The 24,603-nt window shown below is 35.4% G+C and overlaps 1 protein-coding gene and 1 pseudogene across 5 annotated transcripts in view; one reads left to right on the forward strand and one right to left on the reverse strand.

Moving 5' to 3' along the window:
- LOC146132986 (exocyst complex component 1-like) overlaps positions 1-10,441 on the forward strand; it is a 32,906-nt gene extending 22,465 nt beyond the window's left edge. For 3 of the 5 annotated variants that reach the window (XM_083396456.1, XM_083396459.1, XM_083396460.1), the window contains 10 exons: positions 149-256; positions 432-496; positions 1,063-1,086; positions 2,934-3,008; positions 3,691-3,826; positions 3,945-4,022; positions 4,100-4,283; positions 4,545-4,744; positions 8,002-8,199; positions 10,050-10,441. In XM_083396456.1, the coding sequence (XP_083252582.1) occupies positions 149-256; positions 432-496; positions 1,063-1,086; positions 2,934-3,008; positions 3,691-3,826; positions 3,945-4,022; positions 4,100-4,283; positions 4,545-4,744; positions 8,002-8,199; positions 10,050-10,202 (1,221 nt within the window). In that variant the 3' untranslated portion in view covers positions 10,203-10,441. Of the gene's footprint in view, positions 1-148; positions 257-431; positions 497-1,062; positions 1,087-2,933; positions 3,009-3,232; positions 3,251-3,690; positions 3,827-3,944; positions 4,023-4,099; positions 4,284-4,544; positions 4,745-8,001; positions 8,200-10,049 lie in introns of all 5 variants that reach the window. The other 2 variants (XM_083396457.1, XM_083396458.1) reach the window with 2 other exon arrangements.
- Positions 10,442-15,102: 4,661 nt separating this feature from the next.
- LOC146132987 (ferroportin pseudogene) lies at positions 15,103-18,521 on the reverse strand (annotated as a pseudogene).
- Positions 18,522-24,603: the final 6,082 nt, after the last annotated feature.

The raw sequence follows: 24,603 nt of genomic DNA on the forward strand, positions 1-24,603 counted from the left end.
ACTATATTTATTTTTTGGTTATTATATATACCTTTTAATGTTATATATACATTTTAGAAATGTTGATAGATAGTAGTTAACCTTAATGCTCGTAAATCGTATTGAGCTAAAAGTCACCTAATACATTATATAAAATCTGTTTCTCCAGACATTTAGGGAAGTTTTAAGCGATCTTGAGCCAACATGTCAAGATGAAGAACGATTCATTACTAAGTTCTTTCACCTTAATACTGAGTGTGCAGACACTATGATGCCTGTAAGTGCAACTATGGTAATCTAAATCAGTATTCGAAGGTCTTGAAATGCTATATTAATGTTGTGTGTAATAATAGTGTGGCTTGTAAGTAAAACTCATGAATAAATAAGAACTATTAATAACTAGTAAAATAGATTAAAAACAAGAAATATAAGTACAGTTTTATTGTCATAAGGGAGGATCTGACGATGAAGAAGACAGCTCTGAACAAGGTACTGCCAGGAGAAAGAAATACCAAGAGTAAGAAGGCTGCCATGATCATTTGAGTAATAACACTGGACAAAATTATACATAATTGAAATTAAAAATATGAATAAAGTAAAAAATGTTAGGCAATGTCTGTAAAAGGTTTTAAATGTAAAATGGTTCTTAACATTGTATAATTTTATTAAAGATATATAAAGTTGGCTCTCACGAATTAGGTAAAATTGCTTGATAATGGTGCATCAAAACATTCTATATATTCACAATGTGGTTGGCATTTGGGCTTGAAAGTTATGTTTAGTACAACTTACAGTAAATATTTTTTAGCTTAAAGAGTTTCAATTTGAGTATTGATAAATACACACTTTCTTACACCTAAAAATGCTGTTGTTAGAAGTACAACTCTTTTGCATAACCTTAGTTTTCACTAAAAATTGCTTTATAATGGTGCACAATAGAATTTTAAAATCAATGTTTTTATAGTGAAACTCTATTTATCATTTTTTTGTATGGTAAGTATTTTGCAGTATGGTAAACATTGTTTTTCTAGAATTACTTTTTCACAAGCTTCGTTTGGAACTAACTTTTTTATTTTATTGCAGAGTTCAAGTAACAAAAGATATAAGGTATGGCCACCATTTACTTTTCATGCTTTTGAAAAAAAAATGTATATAATAATACAAAAAGTTGGCCTTGGAGGACTCATTATTTTTTATGTTTGTAAGTTAGCTTTTTGGAACTCCAGGCCTTCATTTGTAATTAAAATCATTTCATAACATTTTTTCTCACTATAATTTTCTATATAAAAAGTTTTATGTATTTTTTGACAGTAACTCCATTGTACATATGTAGTGGATTATAAATACTAACTTGTAAAGTTGACATTTTTACCTTAAACTTTTGTTGTTTGTCAAATAGAATTGTGACTTATATTTGTAGATTGCCTGTGTTTTGCCTCAATAGAAACGACCAATATTAAAAATAAAAAAATACTTTGTGCATTGTTGCTTAGTTGTAAATATTTTGGACCTTTAACAAAGTGTAATTGATTATATAATTGTAAACTGCAAAATAATAAATTGCTAATAATTACAGATTTATTTGTAATTGATTATATAATTGTAAACTGCAAAATAATAAATTGCTAATAATTACAGATTTATCTTAAAAATGGACATACAGTACATTTTTTTTATAAAATTTCGGTTAAAAAAAATGAATGATTGGTATTTCACCACATCACATAACAGTTGTTAAATGTAAGCAGCAACAAAGTGCTTGGACATGATAAATACACAGTTTGTCATTTGCAGCATCATCCCTGTTTCTTGAAACAAAAACATCTTTAGCGAGTTTTTAACGCTATGAAGTAATGCCAAGGGCTAACATCTACCAATTTGTTTCTTCAAAAACATGCAGAACTTAAGACAGTTTAGAATTTTGAAATCAATATTAATTGCTAATCCTAATAAAACGTGCTTTGAGCGATTACTCTATTTGTCGAACTTGGGCAGTAATGAATTTTGGCATAATTTTAAATGCCTATCCAAATTGAAATGGATTGTAAGTCATGATTTTTTTTAATATGCAATACGGTTAAACTCGACAATCAATGTGCATATGGCGAAATGTTGATATTTACATCTTTAAAAATTAGTATTTTATTAATATATTAAAATGCACTAGAGAGCTAAAGCAAATAAATGGATTTTGTGAAAATTTGAGCTTAGTAAATGCCTAACTTCTGAGATATTACACTCTAATTTACTGCTTCTTAATCTTTTTTACCTCATGGCGCACACTTAGCCTTATTAAAACCTGACGGTGCACCTAGTGAAAAAAGTGAGCTCTATTTTCTTTTGGTTAGACCAGCATTACTCTTGGAATGCTTGCAAATTTGTATTTTATAGGCTTCATTGTTGTTATCTTTAAATAACTGAATGAGCTAAGTGAAAGCGAAAATAAAAATGATAAAAAACTTACCTTTTATATTTTAAATTATTTTCTTGCCTGTGGCGCACCTGGTAAAGTTCCATGGCGTAAAAAGTGCTGCTATAATGTATCGCGATTCAATCTGAAACCAAATAACATAATTACTGAGCTCAAACATAGTATGTGACACTAAAACACTAAGGTATTTTATCCAGGTTGTTTGGTAAAAATGCTTACTTGCTAAAAACTTAGTTACTCTCAGTTGTTTAATTTCTATTTATGATAAATATACCTTCCAAGAAAGAATCGCTGTGTTAAATTATAAATCATGGCTGAAATTCCAAATAAATTTTTGATTGGATCTGCACTGATACTACTACTAGAAATTTGGTATTTAAATCCAGTTTTTCGGACATCCCTCGTAGATCCACGTATTTGCCAGAATTTGCTTCTGTTGAGGTTCAAGTAAGCTCCAATTTTTATGTCTAGCTGCGCTGCATAATTAGTTGACACCTGACATTATAACTAGAGGTTTTTATAGACGGTCATTTCTTGCATCTGTTGTAAGCACAGCTTTTCTAACTCAAGTTAAACCAGGTTCAGTGAAACCCAAATCGTGAGTTTACTAGTCCAAAACTGTTCTATTTCAATTATTTATTGATGAAATGGTTTTATACTAATTTTGATTATCTTTGGTTTCCCGGATTGAAGTTTTAGTGCAATTTGTAAATACAGTTTTGTTATGCTTTGGCAACTGTTTTTGTTTATTTGTTTGTTTGTTTGTTTTGTTCGTTTGTTTGGAACTTTGGTACTATTTTGCTTGTTTGTTCGTCTATGTAGACAAATAGAAGAACGTTGGTGAGTTAATAAATTTAAGTTTTTAAGCAATGATTGATTCCTAAAACAAATTTGTGTTTTGTTGCATGGATTTTCTGAATTTCTGCTTTTGTAATTTGGCTCTTATCATTTCTATATTAACATTGAAACATATATTAACATTGATTCTATATTAGCTGTTTGCTGTAATCCCTTTTGTCTTATGAAAGTACCTTTCAATCTTTAAATCTTCATGTAGTATTTATAACGATTCTATGCTTAATGAAAATTGTTAATATTCTCTTTAAAGTAGACATATTATACAATTATACCTAAAAGTTAAATTCATATGTATATATTGTTGCCAATTTTACAAGTGTTATGTCGTCATATGAACAATGTTTATTCCCAGCAGCTTGAGTGTGAGGTTATACCACAGTTTGTTGAACTTATTTACTAAATTTTCTTTTAATATTTTCAAGGAGGATGATGACTGAATTATTTACAAGTGTTGAATCAGACCTTTCTCAACTGGTTGCTTTTGGTGAAGAGTTGGACCCACTAAACTCACTTAATATGCTTGTGGTTATCGGACAAAGGGTCACACAAGCACAACAAGTATTTTATTTTTGTTGAGGTTTTACTTTACTTTTTGCTGACATCATAAATGGACATATTTTATATCTAGCCGATTTTAGACACAAGCCCAAAATTCATTACAAGTTATTTTATTTAGGAAAATGACGGTTCTTTTTTAACAAAGATGTTGGGAAATTGTTTAATTGAAGTAAAGAGGAATTTTGACAACTTTGTTGTAAGACAATTTTGTGATTCATTTATATATTGAATGACCATAATCATTCAACAGTGTTAAATAACTTATTTTGTCAGAGGAATAAAGTTGCTCTCGTAGAAGAAGCACATCTTGGCAAAAATAAAAAATGTGGAATTTTGCCTTTTGTACATGAATTTGAAGATTTTGTTGAACTAGCGGAAAGTATTTTCCGCGATTGTGAAAGAAGAACTGATATTGACAAAGCTTACAAAACTTTGATCCGCTCTGTGTTTGAAGCAAGTAGGTTAAGAAAACTCAATATTTTGCATATATATGTGTTCTAGGTTGTTTTTTTAAACGATGTTACAGAATGTTTTGAACATTTTTTATTTGTTAACCTTATAGCAGTCCTGAACAGTTTTAAAATATGGCTTTCTATATTTTAATAAACATTTTCTTTAACTCCTTAACATATTGACATTTTTAGGTTACTAATAAGTTATAAATTTATTTGTAAAATTATAAACGTCAGGTTAAATCGGGCCTTTCTATTTTTTCCAGTTCAACGTGTTGCTGCAGAGAGTCACAAAACCCCTCCTGAGGTGATAATGTTCGAAAACTATCATCACTTGCTAAACTGCCTCTCCAGTCTTAAAATAATCTCCTTGGAGCAGGAAAAACGTGACGTGAAAAATCGTTATAGCGATTATCTAAATACTTATGTCACAAGTATGCTTGGCAGGCCGCTAGAAAAACTCAGTGTAAGTTTTTTTATTGCATCTTTATACGTTTATTGATAAATTGATTCAGTAACGTTAATCCAGCAAGCCTCGTTTTGTAGTATCACTGCTTCTTAAACTTTTTTAGTTTCGTTCACCCCTAGCATCTATCTCCAGATTTCATTCACCCTTGTCTCATGATATGATAAAACTATCTCGCCTATATATAACAGCACAAAATGACTTAGATTGTTTCGATTTTTGTTAAGATCAGCTCAAGCTTAGTTTTACCATTGAAAATCTACAATTTCTCGAGTCCAGAAATATGAAGCAACAAAAGCCCAAAACAAAGTCACCAAATCGTTGTACTTATACTAGGGCAGGGGTGTCCAACTCAAACATGCCGGCGTGCCAATTTTTATCTTATAACTTCTTCCCGTGCCAAAGTTGCGTAACCAATTCTTTTTAATCTTAAAAGCGCTTTTCACCAAAAATTAAAACGTTTATTTACACATGGAATACTGTGTAGTAGGAATTCGCAATATTGTGGTTAAGTGTTCGTCGGTGAGCCGACTTTTGCTTCTTCACACCAAGCTATATAAATGCTAGCCTCCACTATATACAGTATAATGTTACAATATCAAAAGTAATTGTTAGTTGTCGTGATTGCCGCGATTGTTTTATAGGTGTCAAAACAATGGAAATTGGCTGAATAACAAATTTATTATTTTTTGGCAATTGGCTGAGTAACAAATTGGACTTTTTTGACAATTGGCTGAATAATAAATTGAACTTTTTCGACAATTGGCTAAATAACAATTTTAGTGTTTTGGAGGGGGGCTCGCGTGCCATTTTTTATTCGGTCGCGTGCCACATTTGGCACGAGTGCCGCTTGTTGGACACCCCTGCACTAGGGCTACCACATTTTTAGCACTCAAAAAGAGGACATTATTTTGCCCTTAAGTAAAACGAAAATAGAATTGTTACGTTTGAGAAATACGTGCCATATCCACAACTTTTTTCAGCAGCGGCAGCCTTTGTAATTTTCCTATGACTTGCACACCTAAGAAAAGCAATTCTGAATTTTTAATTCAATATCACTGAGACAACTTGAAAATAGTAAAGTTTGTGGTCGGTCGCGCGAAGCGCGAAAAAAATTGGATTTAATTGGTTAAATTGGCGCTAAACTGTAAAATCAGGAGGCTTTTCGCAAAACATTTGGTCCCCCTGTTGCTATAGCCTGTTATCCAATTATATAAAATATGGATAAAAAATAGTTCAAACGGTGGATGATGACTTATATTGTTTGTCTATAAGTTAAAAAAATTATAATTAAATAGGGCCGTTATATCTTCGATGATATGAAAACATGCAATGTCACTCAAAGAGACTTTGTACTCAACAAAGTAAACAAAATTAGATAACAGAAGATTCGCAAATTTTTTTGGCAGTTTAATGTTAAAGTTGGCAAAAGCAGAGTTTGTACAGCGCTGTAGGAGTGGTGTACAACGAAAACGAAAACGATACCATTAGAATCCTAGCAAAAAAATTAAATATTAACTTAGAGCTCGCCTCCCCCCTACGAATTGCTTGGAGCCCCCCTAGAAACCCTTTTTAAACCAGCAATTTAGCATCTTTCATGGCTTAAGTATTTTTTGGAAGTAAATACAACGTCTTGCCTAAAAGTCTTATTAAAAGTATAAGCAACTAACTCGAAATGCGAAAAAAAAAGCGACACCCTGAATGCAGTGGCGTATCCAGGGGTTTGGGGGTTCGGAACCCCCCCCCTTTTCGGAAGTGACATTAACGTTTTTTGTTTGTTTTGTCAGGGTTTACCTCACCGTCCGAAGCTGCGTGTTTTTCTCAGTGTAATTGGGTCACACGTCTTGCTAATGCGAAACCAAAATCAAACGCAAAACGCTTTTTTCTTTTTACGTCCGGTTTTTACGTTTTGGTGCTGTCTATTGAACTAGATTAGCGCTTATCTACCGTTGCGCCGTGGAAGGCTGCCAAGTGCGTCGCGGACAAACGGAAAACGTGTTCAAAAATATTGGACATATATTTTTCAACATTTCTTTTATTTTTATTTTCGGCAATGTAATAAAAACTTGCAAGAAATTTTAAAAAATGCCTTTTTGCCCCCAATAAAATCGTGCTCGCTTCGCTCGCCAGGTCTGCACTTAGTTAAAAAGGTTAAAAACACTCAACTAGATTAACTGTTGAAGTGGCGTTTTGGCAGATGTTGCGCTAATCAAATAACACCGGGGAAAGGCGATCTTCGTTTGGTATTGCAGGTGACGAAAGACGTGCTTTTAATTTAGCATAGTCCCGTAAATGGATTTACCAAAATCGATCACATATATTTCACGGACTTGTTTTTGTTTTTCTCCTGAAGTTAACGATTGCACACTGAGCGGTTTCGCAGCTGGCGCCTGGCGGGAGTGTCGGCGACGCACGTGTGACGGTGTGTTTTGCGTCCAAAAGTTTGGTTTTGCTGGACGTTAATTGGCTGTTTCTGATGATTTTTTTATTATTTATGACGTAATTACAATCGCTGTTTTATGATGTCATATCTGTCACTATTTTATGACGTCATTAACGTCAGATGGAAAAACGGGGAATTCCCGAAGTTGAAATTTTGTGTCGTTGCCGAACCGATACTAAAATAATACAGGAATTTTAGCCATGCTTTGCAATCTGATGCAGCGATTCTTAATTCAAATTTAAGAATAACTAAAAAAATGGTTTACAACTGGAGGTAACCAAACTTTTTACCACGAAAAGCGAATATTTGCTTAACAAACAAATAAAAAATATGTTTGAACGTATTACGTTCGTATCTTTTTTTTTATTTATGCACAGTCATGACTGCATTTGGTATCAGACCGGGTTGTTTTTGTCCAGAATTTAGGGCATCGGAATAAAATGTCAAAGATCGTTGTCCCTAGTTATAAATGTATTTTTTGACATAGGCTAGGCCCCAGTTTAGGTAAATTGTTAACTTCTGCATCAAAACAATATAAACAGACTTTGAATAGTTGTAAAATGTTTGTACGCAAGGCTTTATTGTGTGTCGTTACAAGACCAATTTCACCGTACTTTTAAAAATGAATTTCGAATAGCCGAATAAACTCACGGTTATACATAAAAACAAAACGTTTACTTTGATTTGCGTGGCTAAGAACCACTTTAATAAAACCATAACTTGAAAACAATAACGACTCCAATTGTTAAATAATTCTAACTAAACTATTTGTATCAAAAATTGAGGATCTAATAAAGACATTTTGTTTCTTCAGAACTTTTTCGAAGGAGTTGAGCAGGTGATAGAAAGTGGTGTTCGACCAGAAGAAGTAGGATTTCAACTCAAGTTCAGCAAGCAAGAGTTGCGTCGTGCGATAAAGGAGTATAGTGGCAAAGAGGTGAAGAAAGGCCTCGAGTCCCTGCACAGCAAGATAGTTAAACACACTGCGGAAAACGACAATAGACTCTTACAGGTGAGATCCATTTCAGATGCCAGACAGAGCATTTCCTGTTTTGTATGCCACCCGCAGTACTTTCCCATCACTGCTTTAGAGTGTAGAAGCATGCGAATCTAAATTTACCTTGGTGGCGCGATTTAAGCTGATCTGCATTAACTAAAAATATGACGAAAAAGACGAAACAATTGCGCCTGTTTTGCTAAATTGTGGTGCAAAGTGAAAAACAACAACCATGATAAAGTAAAATATTTAATTACCAATAGGGGTGTCGGATAATATCGGAGGTGGTAGTATCTGTACTTTTAAATACAAGGGTGGTGCTGTTGCCGAACCGATATTAAAATAATACTGGAATTTTAGCCAAGTTACCTTAAATATTAAATTAACCTAAAAAATTGGTTTACAACTGGAGGTAACCAAACTTTTTACCACAAAAAGCAAATTTTGGCGCAACAGAAACATGAATGTACTTTAAAACAATTTGATTCGAATTAAGAGAGAATTTAGGGATTCAATATTCTACTCCCCAGTATTAACGCTACTTCAGGTTCACGATGTTTTGTCAATTTAACCCAAATTATCGTATATTATTTGAAAATACCGGTTTGTTTCCATATCTCTTAAACGTATTTAAACCCGATTGCAGTTGTCCATAAAAGTTTTATTTTAAATATTAGTTTCATTCCGACACGCTTTGTCGCGTCATCTCTAAAATTTTCACGACTCGCCTCCATATATAAAACATTAATCTGTCGCGCTCAGCCTTAAAATATTTTTGCGCACTACAAAAAGCATTTGCTCGGTGGAAAATTTCTGAGGAAACACTATTTACCAACTTCTGAGGGACACTGCTCACCAATACAGCCAAATCAGATTCCTAAAGATTCCTAAATATTTCTCGGCACCCTTGAGCACTAATAAAGGTGGCGCGACACCACGATTGCCAACCACTGGGCTAAAAACTGATTGTTGGAATTCAGCGTGTTACGCATAGCTACTGGAAAGTTAGTAATATTCATGTTGCTTTCAGAAGCCTATATCCGTTAACTGTATATTGATTTGCAAGCAACAGTTGGCCTATAGGGGAAGACAAAATGCCATTCTCAATATTTCCACCTCAAAATTGCACTGCGTTTAGCGTGATGGAAATCATAAAGATTTACAGGACAAACGAGTTTCTATGAAAAATTTATATGCTAATAACTAGAAAAGAACGATGTTAAATCCAGACAACTTGTACGACTCGTGTGGAAGCGGCACATTTCAGTCACACTTTGTTAGAGCCCATTTCGATATTGTGCATTTTCAAAAGACAAATAGTGGATTGACACAACTATTTTTACAGCTTAAAATTCTTCAAGCAAAGACACTTTTCTTTATTATTACGCAAGACATCTCGTTTTTCTCGCTTTGTCGTTTACAACGTGGTCGATTGTGTTTTTCCGTTATTATTTGTCAAGTAGATATTTTTTTTCGCCTACAGTTGCAATTATATTACCATGAAAAAGATTGCCCGATTAGGTTGTCAAAACGTTGTAACTGTAATAAAATTTTGCCGAAAGATCAATTTAACAATTAAATATTCTTCTTGAATATTTCTTAAAGCTAGAGTCTAACCGCAAGACCTTTATATAACGAGTTTATGCCCGTTTTTTCATCTCTACCATAATAAGGTGTTGTTGAAAATAGCAAGTCCCTTTCATTACGAAAGCGTATCACCAGAAGCTGTGTAACCAAATATGATTGTTCCCTGTTTACGTCCACTCTTTATTTAACATGAAACTTGTAAAGATGTTTCATTTCAGAACACATATGGTGTATTCGTTGAAGACACGCTAACAATAATTTCAATAATATTTTTCTAGGTTGTTTGGCAACATATGCAGGAGGAGTTTATCAGGCAATACAAGCGATTTGAAGATCTTATTTTTAAATGCTACCCAGATAGTGATATAAAACTCGAATTTACGATTGAGAATGTTTTGCAGTATTTCTCAGACATCGCTCAATCACAATAATATTCGATTAAATGTGCAATTGCTTGTTTATTTAAGTTATGTTTAATTTGATTTTCGTATTCAGAAATTTCTGTGGTTTGTTTATGTCAATATTTAAAAAAATGACAAATCACCTGGTTTGTTTATGTTGTTTTTGCTCTTTATGTATTGATTTCTATTTATGGTTAACTTTATATCGTGCAATTAAAAATATATGTGATGAAAATCATTAAACAATGTTTATCAATAAAAATGCAGACAAATGTTGTTTTGAAAAGTGTCTCCAAAATAAATCTTACATAATAACAATATAAACAAGGGAATTGCAACCTTTTATATTAATGTGTCAAAAATCGGAATGACGTCAAAAAAACGTTGATTTCTTATCGTCCATCAGTTGGTGACTTCTACGTAACGAAAACAATTTAGTTTATTAATTATTGTTACCAAATATAAAAGTATTAAATTACATGCTAACTTAAGCTGAGGTGCTAGCAACCCAATGTCTAATACCCATGTATTTAATAGCCAATACTATAATAATCGATGAACGATAGCAAGAACCCCAGTTAGGAAAAAATGCTTCTCCAAGTGTACTTTAAACCAATGGTAACTTTAAACCAGGGCTGCGGAGTCGGTTAAAAATACCCCGAGTCCGACTACAGTCAAATGTGCAATTTCGTCGAGTCCCGAGCAGAGGCGTAGCTAGGGGGGTGACGGGGGTTACATATGTCCCCGGGAGCCAAAATGAGGCTTACAATTTTTTCACAAGGGCAACAAACCGACCACAAGCAAGATAGCACCAGCGGCTGTGGCAGACGTCATCTGATACGCCACCCACACCCAGACTGATGCTGTTACCAGCCATCACAGCAGCCAAGATACTGATTCTGCGTGCAGCTGGTTTCGTCTAACTTAGTGGTTCTTATCCTTTGGCCTATTAAACCACGCCCCCTTTGGTAATTGTCCTGCGCTTTGCGCCCCCTACGAAAAGCAATTCGGTATTTTGGAATTACATATTAGTTGGACAACATAAAAAAGAGTAAATGTGTATCGTTGGTCGCACGTAGCGCGAAAAAGTTCTGTTAAACACGCAATGGTACTTACAGAGACTTTGTGTTAAATACAACTGTCAACAAAACAGGAAAAAAAACAAGAAAATAAACGAGAACTTTTTTGAAGTTTCAATCGTTAATTTGGGGGGAAAAAAACGGAGTTTGTACAGGCGTAATAGTGGAGCCCAACCCAATTGCGCAACTATACCGTATAATTGTTCCGACTAAACATAGCCCTAATCGGTCGAAAAGGAGCAATTATAGTCCAACAACTGAAACACTATTAAAAATTAGTAGCAAAGATCGCAAATCGCAAATCCATGAACTATGTCTTCAGTCACCTACACGTGTAAGGACATCATAAAAATCAGAATGAACACAAAACTAAACCATTAAAATCACTATAAAAGCCAAGACTCATTTCGTGATGGTTTAAGCCAAGCTGCTGTATAACAGGCCAAAACAAAACACTCGATCTGGGGATGGAGGTGGACCGACGAATCAGGCGACCTAAGAGAATGCCTGGAGAACTGGCAAAAGATGCAGTGGTCTTTATCAGAAGAAGAAATTGTGCGCGTTATGAAGAATGTATTTGATTGGCTTCAACATGAGATGTCAACACATTTTTTCACGACTAAAAGACCTGAACAATAAATTTGGATATTTGCTGGATGTTAAAGACTGTTCTATCTGACACAGATGGGGAGCAATGCGTCGAAATTGTGCAGATTTTGCAAATTTCTACGACACGAACATCAATGGCAACGATCTTTTCATTGAAATTGGTGATTGCCGAATGCTGCTCAGTAACTGAACTGAAGCGCTACCAAAAACTCCTTTCGAGTTTCTTGGTTTTATTGTGTTTTATGGAGATGACGTATTTCCGAATCTGCGAATTCCGCTACAAATTCTGTTAACAATAGCAGTTTCAATTGCAAGCTGTGAGCGGTGGTTCAGCAAATTAAAACTTATTTTGTCTTATCTGCGTGCATCAATAGGACAGGATCGTCTCAGTAATCTTGCTATTCTTAGCGTTGAACGAGAAACATTGGAAACACCAGATTTCGATGACGTGATTAACCAGTTTGCGACAGAAAAATCAAGAAAAATAATCTATAGTTGTAAATCATTCATGTTTGACAGTGACTAAGTGAGTCATACGTTTAGTTTGCATAACCAAAACGCTTCTGCTTTAAATACATTGTTCTACTAAAATTTGAACTGTTTTCCGTATAATTACGGTGAATTATGTTAATTCAATAAAAAATGTGATTAAACATGGAAGAGGGGGCGCCAAATTTATAGTTTGTCCCCGGGCGCAAAATACCCTCGCTACGCCTCTGGTCCCGAGTCCGGCCCAGACTCTACAGCCTGTATTTCGCCAATTTACGTAACTGAAATAACTTGGATATTCAGCAATCCACTTATAAGGGTTTCGAACGATTCATCCACTTACAATACGTGGCTACCTTAATAATTTCCAGTTGACGGTTTTAAAATTTGATACTGCGCATGCGCTTGTTGGATTCGACACTCTGGGAGTTTTACGTGGATTTACTCGAGTCCGGCTCCGCAGCCCTGCTTTAAACCCACATTTTTTTTCTACCAGGTTAAAACTTTGGTTAAGATATTTCAAATACTGTTTTTTCTACTCACTACTATACTAAACTCCCCAAAAAACGTAAAGTGACGGAACTGTAAAGTGAAAGGCTATGGAATTGTTCATAAAACAACCAAAAATATGGCGGGTTTTATACAAAACAAAGTCGTCCTAAAACGTTTTTCCCAAATTGCGTTCGCCCGTTTTGGCGAGCAAATATAATTGAAACAAGTTCCGTAATTGCCAGGTAAATCCGTATTTCGTTGCTAAATCCATAAAAAAATTTTTTTTATTATCTCTGTTCAGGCAAACTGGTTTATGCTTACCCCCACAGCCACGGGAACGACAGGGAAATTTTGGGGCTACTCGAACAAGTTCATTTTTTCTGGCACTGTGATTGGCGCAAACGTTTATGCTGCGATTAAGTTTGAGCTTACTAAGTGTAGCGTGCTTGTAAGTTGCTGCTGGTAAAGTTTAAGTTGCCCAAAGTTTCATTTACGTGGTGGGTGCGATGAGCACAGCGCATTCTGGCTAAATCGTTTTCAACAAAACGAAATAAGAAATACTAAAAAGGCATTTAGATTCGCGCGAAATGCGTAAAAAATGCATTTGCATAGTAAATAGATGCAAATATTCCGTTTGGAGGTGCCATTGCCATATGCTACCCTGGATCCGCCCCTGGTCAGTAGGCCTATCCATACTTTTGGATTTAAATTTTACACAGTAGCAAGTTCAGAAATAACGATTTACAATTACAAAATTAAACTTGAGAACTCACACAATGTGCTCTTCGCGAAAAACATTTTAGCGAAACTATACAAGGAAATCAGACGCTTGGTTACGTCATAACAGTATACCTAACATATTAAACCACCTTTCCTATAAATGCCGTTATTTATATTCAATTTATTCATATGCCTTAGGCATCACGCATTCTTTTAAACTGAAAGTTTTTTCCAATTTATACCGAATAAACCCAATAATTATGTTTCGCGCAATTAGCGTGAGTTCAACCTTCACAATTGGGCAAGAGTTTGCTGGAGATCAAAAGTTGTGTTTTGTGACTTCAGGCCTTCGACTCGAACTTTAGTTTAATTTATTTGTGTCCCGCAAAAAACTTGATAACTAGATGAATAATTCTAGTTTTATAATTAGAGCAAAATGTGACTAATTCAACTTTTAATCTAATATGTGTTTGATGACTTGTGTTATCTAGTTCTCATCTAATTTGAAAAAGCTAAATTAAATCTGGAAGTCTGCGATGTACTGTTGCATGTAGCGACGCGTGAACTTAACAAACTGTACAAAATACAATTTCTTCCAAAGTACAAATGCAGTTATATCGAAACTATACAGTTTCTTAAATTTAGACTTTTTTCTCGCTTCGCGCGATAAGATTAGATTTCAACTGTATGTTTTTCGCTCCAGTTAGCTAGAAAACGGCAGGTGGTTTTAATATTAAAAATGTATTACGTAACTTTGTGGCGTCATGGCAAAAATGGTACAACACACTATGAAAAGTGATTTAAACCACAGCTTGATTCATTCGATAGAAAGCCTTAGAACTCCGCTCCGTACAGCAAAGAAGGCAAATGTATCGAGAAAAGTCTTTTAGTTTACTTTCATTTAAGTGGGTAGAAGCCAACTGATGATACAAGATAGATGCCAAGTCACCTAGACCAGTGCTTCTTAAACTTTTTTAGTTTCGTTCACCCCTAGCATCTATCTCCAGATTTCATTCATCCTTGTTTCATGATATAATAAAACTATCTCGTGTTTATATAACAGCACGAAATGACGTAGTTGTTTCGATTTTTGTTAAGATCACCTCAAGCTAAGTTTTACCATTGCAAATCTACAATTTCTCGAGTTCAGAAATATAAAGCAACAAAAGCACAAAACAAAGTCACCAAATTGTTGCAATTATACTAGGGCTACCATATTTTTAGCACCCAAAAAGAGGACACTTTTTTGCCTGCAAGTAAAACGAAAATAGAATTGTTACGTTTGAGAAATACGTACCATATCCACAACTTTTTTCAGCAGCGGCACCCTTTGTAATTTTCCTATGACTTGCACCCCTATACGAAAAGCAATTCGGAATTTGTAATAAAATATCACTGAGACAACTTGAAAATAGTGAAGTTTGTTGTCGGTCGCGCGAAGCGCGAAAAAAATTGGATTCAATTGGTTGAATTGGCGCTAAACTGTAAAATCAGGAGGCTTTTGCAAAACATTTGGTCCCCCTGTTGCTAGCCTGTTTTCCATTTATATAAAATATGGATAAAAAATAGTTCAAACGGGGGATGAATTTATCGTTTATCTATAAGTTAGAAAAATTATAATTAAATAGGGCCGTTATACCTTCGATGATATGAAAACATGCAACGGCACTCAAAGAGACTAAAGTGCTCAACAAAGTAAACAAAATTAGATAACAGAAGATTCGCAAATTTGTCTTGGCAGTTTTAATGTTAAAGTGCAAAAACAGAGTTTGTACAGCGCTGTAGGAGTGGTGTGCAACCAAAACGAAAACGATACCATTAGAATCATAGCAAAAAAATTAAATATTAACTTAGAGCTCGCCTTCCCCCCTACGAATTGCTTGGAGCCCCCCTAGAAACCCTTTTTAAACCAACAATTCAGCATCTTTCATGGCTTAAGTATTTTTTGGAAAAAAATACAACGTCTCGCCTAAAAGTCTTGTTAAAAGTATAAGCAACTAACTCGAAATGCGAAAAAAGAGGACATTTGGACATTTTTAAGCGTTCTCGGACGACCATTAAGTTTTCTTAAGAAAAGGGGACAAATCCTCCTAAAATAGGACATATGGTAGGCCTAACTTATACACTCAGTGCAAACCAACTTAACTAATACAATAAGCAAAAAAACACCAAAAAACAACAGTTCAGTAGTCGATTTACTTCAGAAAGTTGTTTACTAGTGACTATTGGATGCTCCTGAACTTTCGTTCACCCTTATTCACCCCTTTTGGTTGGTTCACCCCTGCAAAAATGTTATTCACCCTGGGGTGAACCATTCACCACTTTAAGAAACACTGGCCTAGACGTTCTTTCGTTATTATTCAAGATTAAAAGCATATTCTACGTTTTTGAAATACTTTTACAAGTTTAACAAAAGAATCGCAGTATTGCGCTTTGTGAAAATCATTCACAAGCACCTATATATTGGGTCAATGGTAGGGGCGGTTCCTGGTGGGGGCAAGGGGTCATGGCCACCTCAAACTGTTTTTTTGCCTATATAACTACGTTAACGCAAAACATTTTCACATCTAAAAAGTTACATATAAACGTGGCGTCATGACACCGCACAGTTCGTTTATTTTGGTAAAGTTTTCGGTGTGAGAGGTGTTACTTTTAATTGAAAAGCTACATTACAAACATGTTATTCCACATTACAAACATGTTATTTCAAGCATAAAAAAACGCTTTTATATCATTTAGGCTGCCAAAACTTTCATATTTGAGGGTATGCTCAGACCTACGAGGCCTTTGGGCTGAAACGATTTTACAAAAATGGGCGAAGAAACGTATTAGAAACATACTTGGCGGGGCCATGGCCACGTCTATGTGCAACTATTTAAACAAGTGCTACATTAGACGGATTGTATTCCGATAAGTTTTCTACAGGTGTTTGAGATCGACGTTATATATGCACAGTGTCTTGAGGTGACATTTTGTATAAAGGATAAGTTCAAATATACACTTTTATCTTAATATACGATATATGTATTTATAATTGAACAGTAGGAAATAAAGCAGTATAATTTGTCCGTAAAATAATTTTAATTGAAGAATCTACATACACCAATATTTTGTGCACCTTGCACCGACAAAGTTTTACGTACGACGGAGGGCAGAAACACATCATCTATTCAAGCAACGGCACTTGCTTCTTCTTTTGCAACCTCTTGGATTTGTTTACCGTCTTCAATTAAAGCACCACCATGATTAAATTGCTCTCCAGCTCCAAAAGCAAACACGCCATATAGACCATGGCCCAGCAATATGGCAGCCGAGGAGACTATTACTAATATACCAAATTGATCAGGTCTTGGTAAAAGTAAAACTAAGATGTAAGCAACCATATCCATGGACATGCTAAGAGATGTTTGTACTCCGTTCACTATACCCCTTTCAGTTTCAGCGACATTTTCCTGAATAAGTTGCGTTACAGTAAGATCAAATCCCCATAAACCTGCTCTGGCCACTATCAGCCCACTGAGCAACAGCCAAAGTGAGATGAATGACGGTGGTGGCGCAACATCTTTTAGACATTTGAACAGAAGTTTTGGTTGAAGCTCATTGTTTTCATCACTTATCATATTCTCATGTGTAACGGTGGTTTCAAAAGAAGTGTTTAATAAAACACCGTTAGTGATATTTACTACACCACTTTGTGCTTCCACACTGCTAAGGAGGTATTGGGTCGGTAAAACAGTTGTTGTCGTGGAAACTAGGCTTGTTGTGAAAGTTGGTGCATACGTGGCGGTATACATAAAAAATGGACTACCTGGGACGAATAAAGATGCCAAACATGGAATTAGTGTAAGAATTTGAAAGATACCTGAATAAACTCCTGCTTTTACCAAACCAACGTTTGATCTAAGCCATGGAAAGGCATACGTGCCACCAATTCCAGCAATAGCAGACGCTCCAAGTAAAATTCCGACCAAAAATTCGCTGAAACATTGATTGTAGGCGTATGCAGTGGTGACGTAACCAAAATTTAAGTGGGTCATAAACAACAAGGCAAGTCCAACACCAGCCTTTGTAATAGTTTGTTTCATGTAAAGTTTCCACCCATCCTTAATTACTATTATAAAGCCAAACATCTTTCGAAAAATTGATTCATCTTTTTTGTTGCCATCTTTTTTGCTCGATTTTTTGTCGGGTGTCGTTTCCGTTGCAGAAGTTTTATCTTTTTCTGACATTTCAAGCATCGCTATGTTTTCCTCGTTAGTTGAATGTTTTATTGCAAGAGCTGGTGTTCTATTGTAAACGGCACGTAGAAGTAAATACTCTGTTACTCCTGATATACAATTCCAGCCGACTATAAATATGGCTCCGCCGGTAAGTGAGGTAAAAGCCATTATCTGACCACATGCTAGGGGAGATAAGACCTTGGTCACCAAGTCGATTCGTCGTACCATTGCATTTAAATCAGCCAAGAAGTCAGTCTTGCCTGCCGACACGACGACTATCCAATCTTTTTGAATAATAATTCCTGTGCCAGTACTTGCAAGCAATCCAATGGCACCTAGTAAAATAGCACCAATTTGTACTCCAATGGCATATGGAGCATCGTGCTTTCCAAACTCACGATTTATTATCAAAATAATAGCACTCAACGCCGTCGCTGTGTTTTGAATAGCAAGACTAATTGTTACAGCGTACAGTCTTGGTTTTCTGTCAATCCAGTCTCCAACAAGTGGAGCAAACAGTAAAACACTAGCAGCCAGAGCCAAGCCATAAGCAGCTGTTAGAAATAAAGATGTTGGATCCAAATCCATTAAAAACAGTGGAATGGCAAAATACCACATGCGGTCACCCCATGATGACAGGAAATGTCCGAGATATATAATAAACGACGTTGACACCATGATTAACTTGTTATAACAAAAACAGGGTTAATTTGCACATGCCTTTGCTTATCGTCAATAGGATTGCTGCAATATAAAAAAAACACATTAGAAGACCGTCAGTTAATAACCCATGTTTTCCTCTCGGCGAACCACGTGCCGCTCATGGCAATTGGCCGTCCTGAACAAACAATTAAACTGACAACTATTAAAGTAGGTTATATAATTAGTTTTATTCAACCTCGATGCAAAATGTACACGTCTTTTCACTGTGGGTATCGCGTGGTGTAACCATGTCTACAACCAAATTGGTATCACATGGATTTAAAATAATAGGCATAACTTTCCAAACCATTTGACCTTTATCGGATATCGCTAAATAAAAATATCTCCATATCAAAACAAATTACTATAGATAAGTTACGTCATGAAACTATTATCATGGATATACTTTTTTTCTATAATTAAATATATAACGGCTACAGCATTATATACTTCATTTAAAATTGTGTAAAATTATTGACCATTACTAGTATATCATACGGCCACCGAAAATTGTGGTAGGCTGTAGAATCTCCAATGGTAAACTCAGTGGAATGCTGACTCGTCAAAAGCTACAAACGCGTGAAATTCTGAATGTTTGGCTCCGTTAAGCGACGTCATGAATGCTGAGCTAGAACCAACTCAACTGTGAACCTACTTCACAGTTACAGCATTGCATCATAGACGTTTGGCTGACAATCCGAAATGCAACCTTTACCTACTCCAAAACCTCAGCGCCCTGCATGCCTTCGAGGCCATTTTAAGTGACGTGACCAAAATATCAAAGCTCTCTTTATAATTCGTTTGCTTGTCTGCTGTTCCACAGTTGCCAATTGGCGCTATGAAGCACCTTTCACAACACGAAATTGTTTTTTGGACTGAGCTGGGTGGATTAAAATAATTTAATTGTGAACAGCGTTTCCAACTGTTAACCTAATATAGTAAATTTAGTTCTAAATGAGTAATTTGCTCAATTCTGTGTTGTGAACGAAATTACCCTCGGGCGGCTAATAATATTTCATAAGTTAGCAAAACAAATGGTAACTATAATAAACGCATTGTTCAAAGGCAATTATACGAGTTCTATAAATATTAGGTTGCATTCTGTAAATATTAGGTTAATTGTATTTCATTTATCGCACAGCTTCGGGTTATCCTACAGAAAAAAACACGTTTTGAAACTTTGTAAATTCGCAAAGGTATGATAATCTTAGCTGTTTTTTTCATTATAGTATGATAATGTTGCTCAACTGCCAGGGAGGCAGCATTACAGGTACCTCTCAAGTGACTAAATTCCTTTTTAGTTTAACGCAGTGGTTCCCAAGTTTTTGTTGTCGCGACCCCGTGTCCATTTTCGAAAACCTACGCGACCCCCAATTTTGATGTTTTGCACGTGACTATAAACCAGAATTATTTTATTATGCAATTTGGGATAATGTTCACATTTCTAGACAAATTGTTTTAAAATTTGGCAAGATTGTCCGGATTAACGCAAGACGCATTAACACTTGTAACTAAAACATTGCTTTTTATTACAAAATAAGAAAAGTGTATTATGCACTTATGACGCAATGATGGAAAGTGGACTTGTAAACCCCAAAAGTCATTGGAATAAAACACATATACTTAATTAATTTACTTAAGATTTTGTCCAAAAGCTTTTATTGATTTGTTTGTTTGTAAATAAAATGTAAATCAATCGCTCCTTTTTTCGTAATTTTGATGTCGAATTTACATGCCACGGGTTGATAACAAAATGTTTGCAAGGAATTAATTCCCACAACTGGGTTTTGATACGAAACGGAAGCATTGTGCGGCGCCTTTGGAAAATTGAAAAGACGCACCAGAGGGCGTCGCGGCGCATGATTTAAAAACCTTTGTGACAATGCAACAAAATAAACAACACAAAAACAAATAATTCACTTTTAGTTTTTCTTGGAGCGATATCTAGGTCTGATTGTATAAGAAAAATCTGATGTCCTGGCTGTGTTGTAGTTCTCAAGCAGGAATTAACAGGCCAACGCGATTAACATTCCATTATTACACACGACTCTTATTATTACATAACAAGAAGCGAGCAAATCACGATGGAACGTTCAAATTTCTAATAAACTAAAACTAAGCTGAAACACTTTAGAAAGTAAGGATCTCCCGTGGACAATAAAATGTAAAAGAAAGATTCTTGTCTTCGTATCCAAAGATTTTAAGACTGTTTATTTATTAAAACAGATAAAACATAAAATCATTTCTTAAAATCTTACAGAAATATATATATTACGCCCATAAGGCATCATCAGTTTCTGTACAAAATGCTTTGCGTGCTTTTCTCTTTCTTTCCGTTTTGTCACGTTGTCGTTTGATTCCATTCTCTAATTGTTGCTTTTGCATCTGACATTTGCAGTTGTTTTATGATTTAGACCTATACGCTATACCTACTATTTTTAATTTTGTATATTTTACTTTTTAACCACCCATATTGGCATTTTTACATGTTTGTTTTTTGTACAGAAACTGATGATGCCTTATAGGCGTAATGTATATATTTCTGTAAGATTTTAGGAAATGATTTTATGTTTTATCTGTTTTAATAAATAAACAGTCTTAAGAAACTAAAACTAATTACGTCAATTGTGCAGGTACGTGCAGTCAGGGGAGGCAGGTGAGGCACTGCCTCACCTACCAACACTATTTTCCTGTTTTCTCAGTGATATTTAATTGCAAAATGTCGAAATATTTTCATAGGGGGGCGCAAGGCATGAGAAAATTACCAAAGGGGGGCGCGGCTGAAAAAAGGTTAAGAACCACTGTTTTAGAGGTTTCCGCGAAACACCGATTGAATCACTGACGTAGAGTTTCATAGTTGTCGCAAAGCGGGTCTCCTGTGGTTGAATGGGTTCTATTTAGGGTTGCTATCCACGGATCCGAAAATAAGGACAACGGAAAAAATTACGATGAAAAAATAGTTTTTCGTAATAAATCATTTTACTAAGTTTGTTACTTTCTTTGTTTAAATGAGCCGAAACCAGTGTCTTAATGACTTAAGTCAATGACTTGATTTGAGTGCACTTACGTCACCGGTTTCAAATAACTTGACTTGACTTGAGTCATTTGGGCAAAACGTCTTGACTTGATTTAAGTCTATTGGATTTTTGGATAAATGACTTGGATTGAAATGATGTATTTTCATTAAGCTATTTTATTAATTTGAGGTATTTACTAACATTTTTGATATAAATGTTGTGTTTGCTTACTTTTTTGTTTAGTTATTACTCATAATCGTGTAATAGTTTAACGTTTTGGGGGGAGGGCGTTTTAGGTGTTTTTTTGTGGGACTTGACTTGTTATTTATTCATAAATACTTGACTCGGACTTGAGTAATTTAAAAATTACTTGTTTAAAACACTGAGTCCGAAATCGTTAATTATAACTTTTGCGGCTGTACTGGTGTTTAGAAAAATACAAATGTTGGCAGCGATACAAACTTGTGTCAACCTAATGCGGAAATTGGAAATTTTAAACAGGTGGAGATTAGACATTTTTGTGTTTTAGGTCAGACATAAATCAGTCTCCATTTGCTGGTCATTAGATTGGCTATAAAGCATTATTAGCAGGGCGGATGACCTGGACATGCCACTTAAAAAACAACATTTTTCGCCAATTTTTACTGTGTATAGGCCAGGGGTTCTTAAACTTTTTTTACCACGGACCCCTAAAATTTTTTTGGAGCTCGCGCGGACCACGCTAGGCCAAAAAATTTAAAAAATGACGTCATAAATTTACGTCACAATACAAATAGATTTAAATCTACTGATTTCGGTCCAAAAATGTAAAAGTGAAATGGAATCTTATTACATTCAGTGTAGAACCGTTCTATTTTTAATTAAATTGTTCTCTTTGATAAATTTATTTACTTCTAAAATATACACTAATATTTCAATTAGGCGTTGATGGACCCCCTAAAACTAGTTCACGGACCCCAGTTCAAGAACCCCTGGTATAGGCTAAATACACTTTTTTTTTCACGCTTCGCGCGAACTTCTTTCTATCTTTATTTATTGTGTTTTCGCTTTGGCATGTTATAGCATGTTGCGCCGCGTTAGTAATATAAGAAGATAAATTATTTTATGACGTCACGTTATGATTTAACTTTCTGATGTCATTCCAAAACAAACTACTGGCGGGCGTGAGAAAAACTAAGACTGTCAATGCGGCAACAGCTGAAAGCTCATGCACCCCTCTTGTAGAGCAACGGAAAAGAGAATAATTGCGGAAACCCAACATCACCGTTTTTTGAGCGTATGGAGTAGGAATTCCAGCAACAATGTTGGAGTCTTCGTCCTGGCGGAAGTAAACTTCTTTCTTTGCGATGAAATTTTGTTCGGATATATTTGTAGAAGATTGCTTTTAACAAGTGTGACATAGCCTACTCGTTGGTAAAAATAAATGCTGGTGTTGGTGTTTTGACTGAACAATATGAGGTCTTCTTGTGGATTGGGTCCATATCAATCCTCAGAGGAAAAATATAGAAGTTTTAAAATTGTTTAACATAAGACAAAATAAGGACTCAAGTCAAAGACAAGGATTTTTGTTGAAACAGGTACAATGAAGTTTTCATTTTAGACACTGCCCTTAAAAATAAGGAGGTATAGCAACCCTCATTATATTAGACAAGACTGGAGCTATGCTACAGCCATTCTTTGAGAACGATACTATTGACGGTATCACAAAAGCGGCTGGTTCACGGCAACAATGTCTTCAACACAATTGTAAGATGCTGGTCGCTTTTTTACTGCAATTTTTTGAGTCCTTTTACTGCAAATTTCCACCGGAGGCTCGCGATGTTTAATAAAGCGAAGAGGGATAATGGATTCCTTGTCTTGGCTGCCAACGAATAACTTCATGGGTAGCTGATTGTCGGACATGATTTAACGTAAATCAGTGGTCTCCAGCCTTTTTGATAAACGACCCCAATTTTAATAAAAGGAAATTAAATTTTATATTCCGACCCCATTTTGTTTTCCGATATAAATAAAAATACGCAACTAGAACAAAGTAACACGAGCGATTGTGCGTAAATTGTCCACAATTCCAGAGGGTAGTGGCTATACGCACATGGGCGCCCGCAGAAAATTTTCCAGGGGGGGGGTTATCAGGGGCGTAACCAGAAAATCAAAAAGGGGGCCTGAATTACTTCGGCAATTCCCCTATTTTTCGTCTGACGTTAATAAATAATGACGTCATAAAACAGTGGCAGTATGTCATAGAATGGTGATTGCAAGACGTGATAAAAAAAAACTCAGAAACAGTCAAATACGTCCAGCAAAAGCAAACACGTGCGTCGTCGACAATCCAGGCGCCAGCTGCGAAACCACATTGTGTTAATTTCAGGCGAAAAAATTAACCAAGACCGTGAAATATGTGCGATTAATTGTGGTAGAATCATACATAATTCGACTATCAGAAGCGCAGTTTTCAAGTTCCATCAACGGAACTAGCGCTAATTTACAAGCACGCCTTTCGCCACCTGCAATACTAAACGAAGAACGTTTTTCCCGGATGTTATTGAGCCACGATTAGCGCAACATCTGCGCCGAGCTGTGTGCCTTTTTTTACAAGATGTGATTGAGGGGAAATAAGTTGTGTCCATTGCACAGCACGTGGTCTTAGAGCAGGGTTTCTCAACCGTGGCCCTCGGCCCCCCTGGGGGGGCCATGGAGCTGTCATTGGGGGGCCACGAGCATAAGTCTTTAGCAATGTCGTGGTATTGCAAAACCTGTGTTACTATTTTTATTTTTTTAGTTAAACTCAAACTTATAGTGTTAAACCTTCTTTGACCTATTGCAACGCATTGTTTCTTACACGTTACAACTTGCTATTCGTGAGAAGTTTTGCAACAGTCGACGTCAAGCTTGCCATTCTTTATCTGCTCGCCTAATTGCCAATGATTGTTACGTCACATACAACAAACATTTGTGTTTTTCTAGTTTACTCGTTTTTTCTTTGGAACGTTTACCAGAATTTTATTTTATTAGTTTGTAAACTGCAAGTCGGAATGATAGTTAGAACTAATACAAGCAGTTGAACATTTTTTTTCACAAAATGATAGTTGTTGTTCCATTGATT

The sequence above is a fragment of the Ascidiella aspersa genome, chromosome 9 (assembly GCF_963924565.1).
Source record: "Ascidiella aspersa chromosome 9, kaAscAspe10.2, whole genome shotgun sequence".
In the NCBI taxonomy this organism is placed as follows: Eukaryota; Metazoa; Chordata; class Ascidiacea; order Phlebobranchia; family Ascidiidae; genus Ascidiella; species Ascidiella aspersa.